Source organism: Pseudoliparis swirei, chromosome 21 (genome assembly GCF_029220125.1).
Source record: "Pseudoliparis swirei isolate HS2019 ecotype Mariana Trench chromosome 21, NWPU_hadal_v1, whole genome shotgun sequence".
Classification (NCBI taxonomy): domain Eukaryota; kingdom Metazoa; phylum Chordata; class Actinopteri; order Perciformes; family Liparidae; genus Pseudoliparis; species Pseudoliparis swirei.
The window spans coordinates 4,981,739-4,996,320 of record NC_079408.1 but is presented as its reverse complement, the minus strand read 5'-3'; the positions used below and the strand labels follow the sequence as shown (position 1 = coordinate 4,996,320).

General features: G+C 47.7%; 1 protein-coding gene across 1 annotated transcript in view; it reads left to right on the top strand.

Annotated features, from left to right (window-relative positions):
* Positions 1–11,814, top strand: part of LOC130211666 (phosphofurin acidic cluster sorting protein 1) — a 33,445-nt gene extending 21,631 nt beyond the window's left edge. Inside the window, 21 exon segments of the mRNA XM_056442582.1 lie at positions 1,444–1,588; positions 1,665–1,756; positions 2,738–2,815; positions 4,653–4,712; positions 5,503–5,578; positions 5,581–5,662; positions 6,264–6,357; positions 7,308–7,388; positions 7,927–8,048; positions 8,203–8,338; positions 8,570–8,674; positions 8,782–8,888; positions 9,454–9,608; positions 9,865–9,975; positions 10,071–10,173; positions 10,261–10,303; positions 10,391–10,433; positions 10,526–10,667; positions 11,097–11,320; positions 11,409–11,528; positions 11,606–11,814. Coding sequence (XP_056298557.1) covers positions 1,444–1,588; positions 1,665–1,756; positions 2,738–2,815; positions 4,653–4,712; positions 5,503–5,578; positions 5,581–5,662; positions 6,264–6,357; positions 7,308–7,388; positions 7,927–8,048; positions 8,203–8,338; positions 8,570–8,674; positions 8,782–8,888; positions 9,454–9,608; positions 9,865–9,975; positions 10,071–10,173; positions 10,261–10,303; positions 10,391–10,433; positions 10,526–10,667; positions 11,097–11,320; positions 11,409–11,528; positions 11,606–11,724 — 2,238 coding nt within the window. The 3' untranslated portion in view covers positions 11,725–11,814.
* Positions 11,815–14,582: the final 2,768 nt, after the last annotated feature.

The following is a 14,582-nucleotide window of genomic DNA, read 5'->3' as shown; positions in this document are numbered from 1 at the left end:
TTTAGCTAACGTCAGTTAAACTGTCTATCTAGAGTTAGCTTACATGAGCCACCTTTAGCTAACGTCAGTTAAACAGTGTCTGTCTAGAGTTAGCTTACATTAGCCACCTTTAGCTAACGTCAGTTAAACAGTGTCCGTCTAGAGTTAGCTTACATTATACCAGACCAAACAGGATGAGCAGCAGTGGTTCTTCCTTTTAATTAAATTGTGCCACTTTAAAGAAAAGGAAAAGACTGCATATCATCGTGTAGCTTCAAAAAGTGTCAGGTTTTATATGCCCCTGGTTTTCACTTTTAAGTGTACCACAAAGTCACAAACACACACTTTACAAGAAATAAATGTCAGTGAGATCACATAAAAATGACGGGGTCTGCATATATTTTTGAATTATTCATGTGTTTTTATGATGCTTAACTTTGACTGAGACCTTGAAGGTTAATAGTGTTGTAAACACAGTTTTATAGCCGTAAAAGTCTCCAGTAGCCAGAAACTTTTGCGGCACAGTTTCCTCTGCAATACAATAAAAACTGCTGAGAGTCATTGTTGTTTACCAATGCCTTTATTGCATTTCGCCCGAACATGACTTCATTATGCAGCGTCGTGCGTGGCTTCAGTCTTTCCATTTAACTTGCATTTCACACCAATCAAACCCACTCTGCCTCAAATAGGATTTTGCTTCCTCAGCTCCCTCATCTGCCTCTCTTTAAAACTTCTCTTGCCGGCTGTGCAGGAGCACCGCGATTGAAATAGGAATATCTCTGGTGGAGGTTTATGCATCTGACTCCATATTTCAGCATTCAGACACCCCTCATTTATGTAAAATCTGCAGTTAATTCAAACCCCAATTGGACATGTTGAGAGTTGAGGAACAATGAGGAAACTTGTGTCTTTCTTATTTAAATGGTTGGAAATCCATCAATGACATAAAATGCCAATTTGTGTACTTAATAAACATGTGTTTTATTAATCTTTTACCCAAGTAGAGGTGATGAAAACAATCTGAACATTTCATTTTGTGCGTCCCCCAACTGCCAAGCATCTTGTGTGCTTTTTTTTCGGTCAAAGTTTATTAGTTTATTAGTTAGTTTATTAGTTTATTAAGGATCCCCATTAGTCTACACCGTAGTGGAGACTATTCTTCCTGGGGTCCAGGCAAAAAAACATTACAATACAACACAAATACATAAAATGCAGGACAGCATGATCAATTATCACAAAAACACTTGGACTTAGAAAACAACATTTACATTAAAAGTAAAATAATAATACCTAAATACCTTAAATACCTAAAATAATAACCTAATCTACTATAATTTCCTTTCTGATTATTGCCGCCTTAAGTTTCCTTTTGAAATCACATTTCTATAAAAGATGAAGGATGTCGTGGTAAACGCACGGATTTCATGCAGCTCACTCCGACGTTGTCTGTCGTCCGGCGTCCAGGTGATGCAGCACCCCAGCGAGGGGGCCCAGGTCCTGGGGCTCCACAGCCAGCTGAAGGACGCCTCGGTGCCCGTCGCCGAGATCAGAGTCTACTCCCTGTCCAGCCAGCCCATCGACCACGAGGGACCCAAAGCGAAGATGTCCGGTGAGCACGTCATCTCCACACATCTGCCTCTCTCTCTCTGTCTGCATCGCTCCTCAAACGCCCTCCGTCTCCCCAGATCGCTCTCCGGACGTCGACAACTTCTCCGAAGAGGAGGAAGAGAGCTACTCGTCGGAGCAGGAAGGCAGCGACGACCCCGTTCACGGACAGGTGTGTTCTGGAGAGGTGTAAACGACGGCGTTCCCTTCGTCCTGGATATGACCTCTTGCTGGTCGGCTCAACGTAACTCGGGCTTAGTATGCTAATTCCTTAAGACGTCTTTGGGGGGGGGGGCGATGGTCCAGGGGTGATGGAAGCTTTACTGCAGGACCGGAGCAGTGGGACGAGACGGAATAATGGGACGGACGATAGGAACACATTCGTCCCAGCTGCTTTTTTAAAATTAGGATCTTTCTCTTTTTTTCCCTCCCACCGAGTCGAAGGCCGAGATGTGAGCCCTCTAAAACAAAGAAGTTGATGGGTCGGACGCTCGCACGGGTTTCAAACTCACGCCTATGTCCCCCGAGGAAACCAGTTCAAACGCAGTCGCCGTGCGTCTCGCTCCGTTTGACTTTGCTGTGCGTCGGCCGCTCAGCGTTATCACAGCCGATGGAAACGGAGCCAAAGCGTACAGAAATACTCTTATCGTCCAAACTAAGAATACCTCGCTCCTTATCTCTAAACTTCTGACTCCCCCACCTGGCGCGGTGCTTGGTTTCTACTAGTCTACTTTTTATTTTTTTTAAAGGTTCGATAATCTTGTACAACAGCTGGACACTGACGACTCGACGCAACTCAAACGAGAGTAAATGGTGTGTTTGTCTGGGACTATTTAAAGCCGGGCATGAATAGTCTACATGTGCACTGGTGCTTATCAGCAGCAGCCGGAGAGTCCACTTGTGGGACGGATTGCCGACGGCAACAATGGCGGCTCTCGCGGTGCCGTGTTGGTCGGATCCCTTCGTGGTTGCTTTTGGTCTTTTGGTCTCCAGCCTTTTCCTTTTTTTAAAACCCGAGTTGTCGTAACCCAGAGTTCACCATCTCCTCGTTCCCTCTCCCTTTCCTCTGTTGCTTTCCTCCTTTCCTCGGCCTGCCACTTTTTCCCTCCCTCCCTCTGCCTCTCATCTCCTTCTCCTTATCCCTCTCTCTCAGTATCTATTTGACGAAGAAGACGAGGTGAGGAAGAAGAAACCGAGGCGCAAGCTCCCTTCCAATGCCGCCATCACCAGAGTAAGAGCATCACCTCATCCTCCCTCCCTCCCTCCCTCCCTCCCTCCGTCTGTTTTTCTATCTGGTCGACTTGTTTTGCCTTCAAAGCAATTTGCGACGAACCCGCTTGAAGAAAAAGCCCTTTAATCAAATAGATTTGATGTGACTGCATCCCTCGCCCTCATCTGCCTTTTGCCTAACCTCATTCAAGCTCTCCTCCATATCTGCTGCTCTATCTCTCCCTCCCTCCCTCCCTCTTCTATCATTCTTTTTTTTCTAAAAATCCATTTCTCCCTCTCATTCTCGCTGCATGTAATTCAGACCAATTTTCCAGGAGAAAAGCATTGACACAAGTTTCCACAAGCTCCCTCAATAGCAGTAACCGCTTCCTGTGGTGCATTGACTCACACACACACACACACACACACACACACGCACTGTATATACATACACAAACATTCAGCAGGAACTCGGATAAACACACATGATTGTTATCAAGCTGAACATTAGAATGGGCTTGCAATTTGACGGAAGGAAAGATGTGTGTGTGTGTGTGTGTATGTGTGTGTGTGTTGTGCCTGTGGACAACACACACACACACACGTAATAACCATAATTTCTGCACTGCTTGAGTTGAAGAACACAAACATGTTGAAGATAAGCACACGCTCAAAGGCCATTACAACATACCCTCTACTGCAGTACACACACACACACAGAAACATTTAAATCTCCAGCATGAAGTGGGCCCTCTCCACTTTCTAGGGCACGACCTTCAGCTCTAACGCCTCTCAGACCTCCACTTACGCTGCTGATTTTCACCAAAAACACTCAGATTGTAACCCGTGTGTACACACACACACACACACACACACACACCAGAGTCCCTTGAAATAAATCTCGAAATAAACCAATTTTTTACAAACCGAAATAAAAACTGATATTGTCTCCAAATTTAACGTGTACAAAAAAAGACTCATTCAAATAATTTCAGGGGGAAATATCCCAGTTAGAAGAAAACTTGAATTTTCTTGATATCTTACGTCACCAACAATCCGGATTCTGCGAAAAATGTCGAGCCCGGCAGGAAAATGAGTAAAAAAAACTTTTGTTTGTTTACATTTTGAAGCGTGTCGGTCACCTTCTCACAACGCTGTGATGGCAGCAATGTGAAGATGGAGGTGGAGGACACGTCAGCACCATGAGACACGTCGGTATGGGTGTGATCCTAAATCATATTCTACAGTTTTAAATCGATATCCTATATCACCGAACAAAAAAAAGATGTTTATGGATCAAATAACCGGGCACAATTATATATATATTTTCAACTAATCCAGAAAATCGAATCTCTTAACAAATCATTGCACACAAAGGCGTAATAAATAAATCCGGAGAAGGACACAGTTAGCGACCAGCTGTTTCCTCCAGGAGACCAAACACCGAAAGGAAAAAAAATAGCAGGGTTCAAAAAGATCAGAAAGTGTGGTCCAAAAATATTGAATGCTAAAGATTCTCTGCCTTTTGATATCTACTTCCTTCAAAGAAAACCCTGAGCTGCCGAGTCACTTCTGATAACCTGTCCATGCAGCGCTGAACCTTTCCTTTCCACTAACATCTTTGTTCAACACGCAAACAAAAAGCCCATTTGGTAGGGAAGGGAGGCGTCGGCATGACAACCTCAATGAACGCTCTCGCCGCATTCCAGTGAATTAACGCAGGAAGCGGGGAACGGAGGCGGCCGCATCGATAACGCTCGTGCTGGAACGAGCTGCAGAAACGCGCCCCTGGTGGCGTGTCCGTGAACTACACAAGGTCTCTCTCCTCCCTCACGCCGTCCTCCTTTCTGTCTCCACAGCAACCCAACATCAAGCAGAAGTTTGTGGCCCTGCTGAAGAGGTTCAAGGTCACCGATGAGGTGCGCGCTTCGGTATATAACAATATGTATCGTCATACACTCAATGTGTCAGTTAATTGTTATGTCTCCGTACACATGGTGTTCAGGTACAGTGGACAGTAACACACCCAGAACAACCAACATCAAATGGTGCTCATTCCACGAAAAAAATAAGAGGGGAAATAAAGATAATAATGAATGAATAAATACAAAATAATTAAATACAAATGAATTAAATTAAATACAAATAAAATAAATATAATACAAATAAAATAAATAATTTAAATAATAATTTTCCACTCCTGAGTGTCGTATTGTAGTCCACAAACGGACCAGTCAGCACCAACGCTTTTCTTTTAAAGGGTCAATAAAAATATTTTGATTGAATTTGTGCCTTTTTTACATTGGATACCTCCTGAGATAAAAAATAAAATTGTTTTAAATGAAACGCAGTACAATGAATAGAAAAAGAGCCTCGGAACTGGATCTGCTCCAGCTGCATGAAGAAGACAGTTTGAATCCCAGTTTCAAACTGCGGCGTCCCGGTTTAACGTGCTCACTGAATATGAGCGTCCTGGTTGAGCAGATGTTGAGTTAACCGCTCCCCGTGGCATGTAAACATCTCCCTTTCCCACCTTAAATCGGACGTGCAGAGCCTCGTGGGTACATAGTTGATGTGTTGAGTATGAACACATCTCTGCTCGGGGCAGCAGCTCCATGTTGACAGCCTCTATATGCGGGAACTGCCCTTTTTCATTTTATTTATTTCTTGCTCGCTCTTCACGTGTCCTCTCTTCACTTCTCCTTGCAGGTGGGGTTCGGCCTGGAGCACGTGTCCAGGGAGCAGATCCAGGAGGTGGAGGAGGACCTGGACGAGCTCTACGACAGCCTGAGATGTACAACCCCAGCGACAGCGGGCCGGAGATGGAGGAGACCGACAGCATCCTGAGCACGCCCAAACCTAAGCTGAGGTAGCCACACACTCGCTCTCCATTAACCAGTCAGAGCGCCCTCTGCTGGTGAAAACTGTCAGCTGAAGTCATGCGTTGAAGCTTATCTGAGTGTCACATGAACCAGAATGGGGGTCAGTTGAATTTGAATCCATACAAATATGAAGCAAAACCTCAGATTCTTGGATAAAAACATATTTAATTCCCAGTAATTTATTAAAAAAATTCACAGCTTTGATCTTAAACTTTAATATGTATGAGTCACACATAGAGGCTCTTTGTTGTGACCCGCAGAAAGGCTTGTTTTCAGGATGTCGGTAACAGCAGACGCACCGTTGTTAAATGGCTCTTGAAGCTTATTTTTAGTCCCTTCTTTTGAACTCGGCCTCAATTTTGCCTTCAGATATAATAAAACGCCGTAAATAGCTCGACTGGATGGCGTTGGTGACGTGGTGCTATGAAGCCTGAAAAGCAGAGGAGCTAATAAATAAAGGAGATACTTTTCTGTTAATATTGGGGTTTAATGTTATTAATGTCGCGAGTAACACACAAAATGTCCTGTGGAGAAAAAAAGTCCCCAAAACAAAAAAAACCCAATATGTTTTTGCTCGGTGTGTTTCAGGCCGTTCTTTGAAGGGATGTCTCAGTCCAGCTCTCAGACGGAGATCGGCAGCATGAACAGCAAAGACAGTTTGGGTCAAGACGCCCTGAGCCCGGTGAGTAACAGACACGGTGTGTGTGTGTGTGTGTGTGTGTGTGTGTGTTCACGTGGGACTCAAGAAAACCTGAACTGTTTGTTTGCTTTTCCTCCGAGCCGACGGGCGTACATGTTCATGGTTCCCGAGGGCGTCTGACTTCAGACATCGCTTTAGGCCACGCGGGCTGCAGGGCAATCGCTCCTCACCGACAATATATGTCCACCCGAAGAAGAGGAAGAAGAAGAGGAAGATTGTCGTTATGAGCCAGACTGTCTCTATCAAAATCATCTCAAATGTTCATCCATCATGTCGTTGAAACTCTTAAAGTCACATGACGGGTAAAAACCTCTCGCTCCGCGTGATGTTTTCAGACTCTTGAAAAAACAAACATCTGAGCCCGTCGGCACTTTTTTTGAAACATCATCACAGCCTGTTGAGCTGCTTTCGTCTGCAGCCCTCGATAATGGACCTATTTCTGCATTCGTCACTAAACCACACAAACGTGTGAAATAGTAGAGAAGTGAACCTTTTGAACCTTCAAGCTGAGCTGAACTCTTAGCCTCCGACGGGTTGCTTTCGTATTGTTTTCTTTCTCTCTTTGTTCTTTGGACATTATATTTAAAGTGAAACTGTTTTTTTAAAAACCTGGTGGCAGTTGAGAGTTGCTGTACTCTTCTGATGGATGTTGTACTTGTGTGCTGACTTCATTCATCAAGTCCTAACCCGGAGCTCCACGCTCCCTGCACACTTCCTTAAAAGAGGGTTGTTGTGGGAAGCGTTTGTCTTTGTATTCGATAGCGTGGCGTAAAACTGAGCCGAAAATCCTCTGGGCTCCGCAGCCGTTGCGTCGGATTACACGTGGATGTTTAGTCCTGCCCCGTGCTGCATCATTGATTCTGTCGTTATCGTTCTATTCACTGTCTCGTTAAGCCTGTAGACTGACTGCCCCTCCCTCGTCTCACCAGCAGGGGGAGCAGCTACCGCTAGAGAAGATGAAACTCTCCCACAGCCGCAACCTGGAGGAGGCCCTGTCTGAGACCGACACACTGGTGTGTGTGTGTGTGAGAGAGGGGAGAGAGAGAGAGAGAGAGAGAGAGAGGGGAGAGAGAGAGAGAGAGAGAGAGAGAGAGGGAGAGAGGGGAGAGAGAGAGGGAGAGAGAGAGGGAGAGAGAGAGAAAGAGGGAGAGAGAGGAGAGAGAGAGAGAGGGAGAGAGAGAGAGAGAGAGAGAGAGAGAGAGAGAGGAGAGGAGAGAGAGAGGAGAGAGAGAGGAGAGAGGGAGGGAGAGAGGGAGAGGGAGGGAGAGAGAGAGAGAGGAGGAGAGAGAGAGAGAGAGAGAGAGAGAGAGGGGAGAGGGGAGAGGGGAGAGAGAGGAGAGGGAGGAGAGGAGGGGAGAGAGAGGAGAGAGAGAGAGAGAGAAAATTTTTATTAGTATCTCTATGATGGGGGATTTGTTCCCATCTGGGCTGTAAAGGGAGCAAAACAAACTGAATGGAATGTCCATGATGGCTTGAGGGTTGCCTGTGTGTTCTTCTTTCTGTCACTAATTGTGTGTGTGTGTGTGTGTGTGTGTGTGTGTGTGTGTGTAGGAGCCCACAGATCAGGAGCTGTTTTCTGAGGTGGGCCCCTGCATCACGGTGTCAGTGGCAGAGAAACCCCGTACGCCCATGAAGAGCAGCAAAAGTGAAAACCAGGCCACGCCGTCGCCGAGGTAGGAAATGAACTCGGTAACATCAGCAGGTCGATTACATTTTATTTCCTTTGTTCCTTTCCTCATTTCCTCTCCTCATTCGTTAGGATCTAGCCTCTCAGACAATGTCATTATTGCGTCGGCTGCTTGACCTCGGTGTTCTCACCCCTCCCAGGCCGGACGGGGGCCACACGCCCAGGCAGAAGCGCGGCAGCACCCCCATGAAGGAGCGGCAGCTCTCCAAACCGCCGAGCGAGCGCACCAACAGCTCCGACTCGGAGAGATCCCCGGAGCTGGGCCACAGCGCGCCGGTAGGGCGGCGCCCGAGTGTCTCGTCATTTTAACCACCATGTTTAAAAGCAACAACAACAACAACAGCTGCCTTTGTTCTGTGTCCTCTTTAAAGTAAAGAACACACATGCATCCTGATGATCTATGACTCGCCCGGAGCTCAGAAATGAATTATGTATGCGCTGATGAGTCATCTGAAGAGCTGCTGTGTGTCTATGTGTGTGTGTGTGTGTGTCTATGTGTGTGTGTAGCTCCTGAGGAAGGTGGTGTACGATCAGTTGAACCAGATTTTGTTGTTGGACTCTGCGCTGCCAGAAAGCCTCATCTTGGTCAACATCAACAACTGGCAGGGGCAGGTGAGTGTGTGTGTGTCTCTGTGTGTGTGTGTGTGTGTGTGTGTGTGTGAAGGGTTTCCCCCGTGTGTGCGTGTTCATTGTGCGTTGCCTTCCCCTGTGTGTTGCAGTACGTCGCCGAGCAGCTGCAGGTCCAGAGACACCCGGTGGTCTGCACGTGCTCGTCGGCTGAGATCCAGGCGGTGCTGTCGGCGGTGCTCACCCGCATCCAGAAGTTGTGAGTCTCGTCACACACACACACACACACACACACACACACACACGCGTGCTCAGGCAGTTATAGCCTCCTTTGTTTCGCAGGATGACTCATTTGTCTTTTTTCCTCCTCTAAAGCCGTATTTCTTTTGTTTGACCCTTTTCTCTTCTTCGTCCCCCACGTCTCCCTCCTCCTCCTCCTCGCCGTAACCGATAACTTCACTTTCCTTTCTGCCAAAGCAATACTTTTGATAACTCCCCCTTTCTCCCCCCTCACCCTGTCGAGTCTCGCTCTCACAAAGTGTTGTTGAATAAGCATCGAAAGGGAAATGAGGGATGAAGAAAAAAGAATGGCGGTTGATACAAACCGGTTATAAATGATAAGACTGGTTCTCAAACTTTATTTCCTTAAATAAATATACATCATCAGTTTTGTCAACATGAATGAAATGATGTATATATATATATATATTTGGCGTCTGTGACAGTGTGATGGCTCCGCCTCCAGCACAGCACTGACCTCTCGCTCTCGGTCTCGCTCTCTCCTCTCTCTCTCTCTCTCTCCCTCTCTCTCTCTCTCCCCACAGCTGTAACTGTAACTCGTCCATGCCCCGGGCGGTCAAAGTGGTGGCGGTGGGCAGCCAGAGTTACCTCGGGGCCATCCTGCAGTTCTTCGTCACGCAGCTCGCCAACAAAACGTCCGACTGGCTCAACCACATGCGGCTGCTGGTCGTGCCTCTGGGTGAGGGGGTCCGCTCCCGTTACCGTGGTGATCGCAGGAAACTCTTGCCGAGTCATGCTGCAGCAAAGGGTTTATTATCTCGTGGGAGGGGGGAGAGTCTTTTATGTTCCAGACATCCATTACATGCTGGTTGTCGTTCAGAGGCGTCGCATCTTGAAAGGTGCTCCAGTTACACCCCGTGCTCTCTTTGATGAGTCTCTAACCCTGACCCCGCCCTCTTTTCTCTCCTTCACCATCACTCCATCCTCGTCGTCAGGCTCCCACCCGGTCGCCAAGCACCTCGGCACCCTCGACAACCGCTACAGCTCCTCCTTCCTGGACGGGGCGTGGAGAGACGTGTTCAGCCGCTCCGAGCCGCCGCAGACGGGTAACCCCCCCCCCACTCATCACACGGATAACACACACACACACACACACACACCTCAACGGGTGGCGACCAACATGAACACTTCTATCCTCCAGATCAGTTGGACGTCGCGGCGAGAATCTCCGAGTACGTCAGCGGAGCCACGGTCACACACCAGCTGCCCATCGCCGAGGCCATGCTCACCTGCAAACACAGGACGTGAGTACACACACACACACATGACTGCGTGTGTGTGTGTGTGTGGGTGGGTTCACTCTAATCTCTGCTCTTTCTCTCCGGTTCCAGGCGAGACGAAGACTCCTACCAGAAGTTCATTCCCTTCATCGGGGTACGACTTCCCTCCCGTCGCAGTCGGTTACCCGCGAAAGTCTCAAATGAGGGATGATTGACGGCGGTGTGCATTTCTGTTCCCCAGGTGGTGAAGGTCGGTCTCGTCGAGTCGGGTCCGTCTCCAACAGGTGAGCGCTCGGGGGGGTGTCAACGGACACCACCGGCTCGTCATCGCCGGTGCGGATGATAATGTTCCTTTTCTTGTTTTACGGTTTCCAAGGAGACGCAGAAGAGGGCGTGTCGGTGAGCTTGGCCGTCCCCTCCACGTCTCCCCCCTCCCACAGCTCGCCCACGGGGACGATTAAAGAGGCAGCCACGCCCCCCTCCTCCCCCTCCATGGGCAGCATCCTGTCAGGACAAGGGTAAGACTCGCCTCCTCGCTTCTGGCTCCTCTTCTTTCTTTTTCCCGCATTCAGCTTTTCCTCCGACACATTCAGCGTCAGACTCCTTTCTCCCTCCTCGCCCTCTTTCTCCTACTTTAATCGTTTATCCTTGATTTCTAGATGCCACGATATAAAAATATGAATTCCTGTTCAAGATGTTTCGTGTTTGCTGTAAGAAACTTTACGTAAAGTAATATTTATAATCTATTTGCTACAGTTAATGTCTCATATTTATATGTTTTGCATTTAAAATGTGACTTTTTCAAATAGCAGGCGGCCGTCAGGTGAGAGTAATGGTGTTAAGATGTGAGATGAGACCTTCGCCCCGCCTCTCTCTGAGTTTCCTCAACCAGTTCATCTGGCCTGGGAACCAGTTTGACAAAACGGCGCCTCTTCTCTGTCCCCCAGGAGTCCCAGCATGTCCCACGGCGTGGACGCCATCGGCCTGCAGGTGGACTACTGGCTGGCCGAGAAGCGGCGGGAGGGCGAGCGGCGCGACGCGGCCTGCAAGAACACGCTGAAGAGCGCCTTCCGCTCGCTGCAGGTCAGCCGGCTGCCGGGCGACGGCAGCAGCGAGCCGCAGGTCAGCACCATGGCGATGACCGTGGTCACCAAGGAGAAGAACAAGAAAGGTGAGGTCACGAGAATGAGAAGAAACGACCCCCCCCCCCCCCCCCCCAGACGTCCGTTGTTCATTCCGCTCTTCGTGCCGCTCTTCAGTTCCCACCATGTTCCTGGGGAAGAAGCCGAAGGAGAAGGACATGGACTCCAAGAGCCAGGTCATCGAAGGCATCAGCCGACTCATCTGCTCCGCCAAGCAGCAGCAGACCATCCTGAAGGGTGACCTGAGCATCCGGTTGATTTCACTCCTCCTTGTTGTTGTTGTTGTTGTAACCGTTGTGTCCGTTTCCTTCCAGTGTCCATCGACGGCGTGGAGTGGAACGAGGTCAAGTTCTTCCAGCTGGCCGCCCAGTGGCCCACTCACGTCAAATACCTCCCCGTCGGACTCTTCGGCTACAGCAAGCCGCCCTCCTAGGGGGGGGGGGGGGCAAGCGCCGGCCCACTTCTCTGACCCCCGACTTGACCTTGGACCCTCCTCGATAACCCCCGTTCACACCTCAGAGCACCTGCAGATCGGGGAGGAGACGCCGAGTGGCTGGACATTTTAGCTTTCTCCTTTTTAGTTTCATTCAGGAGGAGGAGGAAGACGAAGAGGGTGCGTTGTTACTAGTCACTTTAATACCCCTGTGTGTGTGTGTCTATGTGTGTGTGTGTGTGTGTGTGTGTTTACAAGGGGTCCACAGCACAATTTATTAGCTCACTGCCATTTACGTTTCCGTTCTATGGAATGCAACAGCATGCAACAACTCACCGAGTTTAAAAGTCTGACCCTCAACTGTTGACCCCCCTCCCCCCTCCCCCCCACCTCAAGACCACACCCACAACCTACAGATACACCACTCACGTGCCAGACGACGGACATAAAGCAAGGCGACCGGGCTTCGAGAAGTCTCCTCTGCCAATAAACGACTCGCGTTCTGCCCTCCGCGACACGCCCCTTATCTCTGTTTTTCATTTCAAGGGCTTCCATATAATTAAAAAAAATTATTTCCTCTGTACACAAATCCGTCGTTTGTATGTCTTGATCCCAAACGATCAACAACAAAAAAAGAAGAATTATATATTAAAGGGGAAGTGTCTGTTTAAAAAAAGAAAGAAATTGTGCTCTTGTGAAAAATAGTAGCGTCTTCCCTTTAACGCTGTCTCGTGATGCGTCGTGTGAAGAGTTTGAGGGGCGGGGGGGGGCGACGCATATTTAGTCCCCATCTAGGCGGCGGCGATGTGACGGACAGACTTTGCTTTTCCTTAACGGAGATGAACACCTGCAATAAAGCACAATGTGGTCGGCCATGTTTCCTCTAATAATCACATCTTCATTGAAAACAGCCGAGTAGAAACCTTCATTTCTATCAGGAAGAGGAAGTGATGTCACCGGGCCGCTCCGTGCTTTCTCTAGGGCGTCGTGAGGTGACTAGCGTGTGTATAGTAACTGGTAACAAGTGTGTGTGTATGTGTGCGTGTGTCGTGAAATCAATGTAATGTGGTCAGAAACTTTAGAAAAACAAAAATCACTAAATAGGAGAAACAGAGGGCATGCAAATGGTGTGTGTGTGTGTGTGTGTGTGTGTGTGTGTGTGTGTGACGTGGTCATTATCGATATCAGATTATGGCTGCGGTGGTCGTCGTGTTTACGTTGTGGCGAATGCAGAGTTCAGTTCCCCCCACAAAACGCTTTTGAGAACGAACAAAAATAATAAATAAAGTTCAGTTTTATTGAAGCGAGGGCGATGATGGAATTCCGCTCGCGGTGCAAATCCAACGCGGCGATGTCATCGCGGCCGAACGCTCTCGGCCTCCCGTCGCTCTCCAGTAAAGTATTAGAAGAATATTTTTTATTTTTTAAATAGTGTTGATTTACCTGCTATTTTTGTTGTTGTTTGTTTGTTTGTTTTCCCGTGTGGAAACTAGAGCGCTACAACTCGCGGTTCACCTGTTACGCTGACGGTGTCACACCGGTCTGCTCTCCGGACGAGACGTACTCACAAAATATTTGAATGGAATCGAATTTAGATGTGAATGACATCATCGTGTTGGTGTCATGTGACCTGAAACCGACCAGGAGGAACTTTACAATCTAAAATACGGGAACGGATTCAGACTTGTCCACTTATGACTTCACTAATGTTTTAGGAAAGCATTCAAGTTTAGGATTGAGCTGCTAGGATGCGTGACTCGGGTTATTCCTCTGGCTAGTATACAGAATATGAATATTTGACTTTAATTAGGTGGTCGGAAACAAAATGATAGTTTTCCAAAATTGTAAACCGATAATAAAATGACCGTCAACGTTTTGTTTCTGCTGCCACCTAGTGGCCGGAAGAAAACAAATAATGCAGCTTTAAGTTTAAATTTAAAGAGGTTTTGTCTTCTTAAATGAAATTACAAGGTCAAACGGGTCGTGAGGAAGACTCCTAAAAGATAAATGTATATACTTTATGCTAATATACTTTATGTAATAGCTCCTGTGATGTGTTTTAACCTTTTAATGAAGTCATTCGTGACAACTCGGAAAGCTTTTTTTAAATTTAAATCCTTTATTTTAAAAGGGCACCGTGTTTTAAAATTTGAATGAAATGCATAAAAAAAAAAAAGGTCAAAAGAATCTGTCCAAAATGTATAAATGGAATAAAATGGGCTTTTAAAATCGTGTATCTGTTGTTAACCTCCACTAAATAAATAAAACACCTGCTTCTTGCCTTATGGTAGTGTTAGTCGAATTATTGCTGTGATGTGCTCCGTCCCATGGTGAAGAAGAGTCCTCGTTTGGCTTGAGAGGTCAAAGGTCAGCTGGCTCCCTGCTCACCGATGGGACCTAAACCTGGATATATTCAAAAGTAAATCACTGCCAAAAGTTAACACGCAGAGGAAAAGTGATTTAATAATCGGTTTGAGGGTCGAGGGGTAAAACCGACCGCGTGATCCTTTTTTTTCGATGTTTGGAGGAACTCCATCTCCTGTCGGCCGTCTTTTCCCGCCACTCTTCCGGTTCACACGTTTTCCTCAAGTCTCTCTTTTTAAAACGCCGCTGGTTGTCGTGTGTGTGCGTGTCGAAGTCGTTCCCGTGTCGTGCTCGTGGCGGTGTGTCGGTGGTTCCTCTGTCCTCGTCGCGGTTAGGGATCAAGGAGCCGTCCGGTCCACCAATAATCTGTCAGGGATCGGCAGCGTCTTTTCTCTCCACCTTCCTCTGATGGCGAGAGTCTTCTTCACCGGGCCTCCACAGGCTGAGCTTGAGATGCTATTTGTTCTCGCTCACTAACGGCTTCTGTCGTCGTG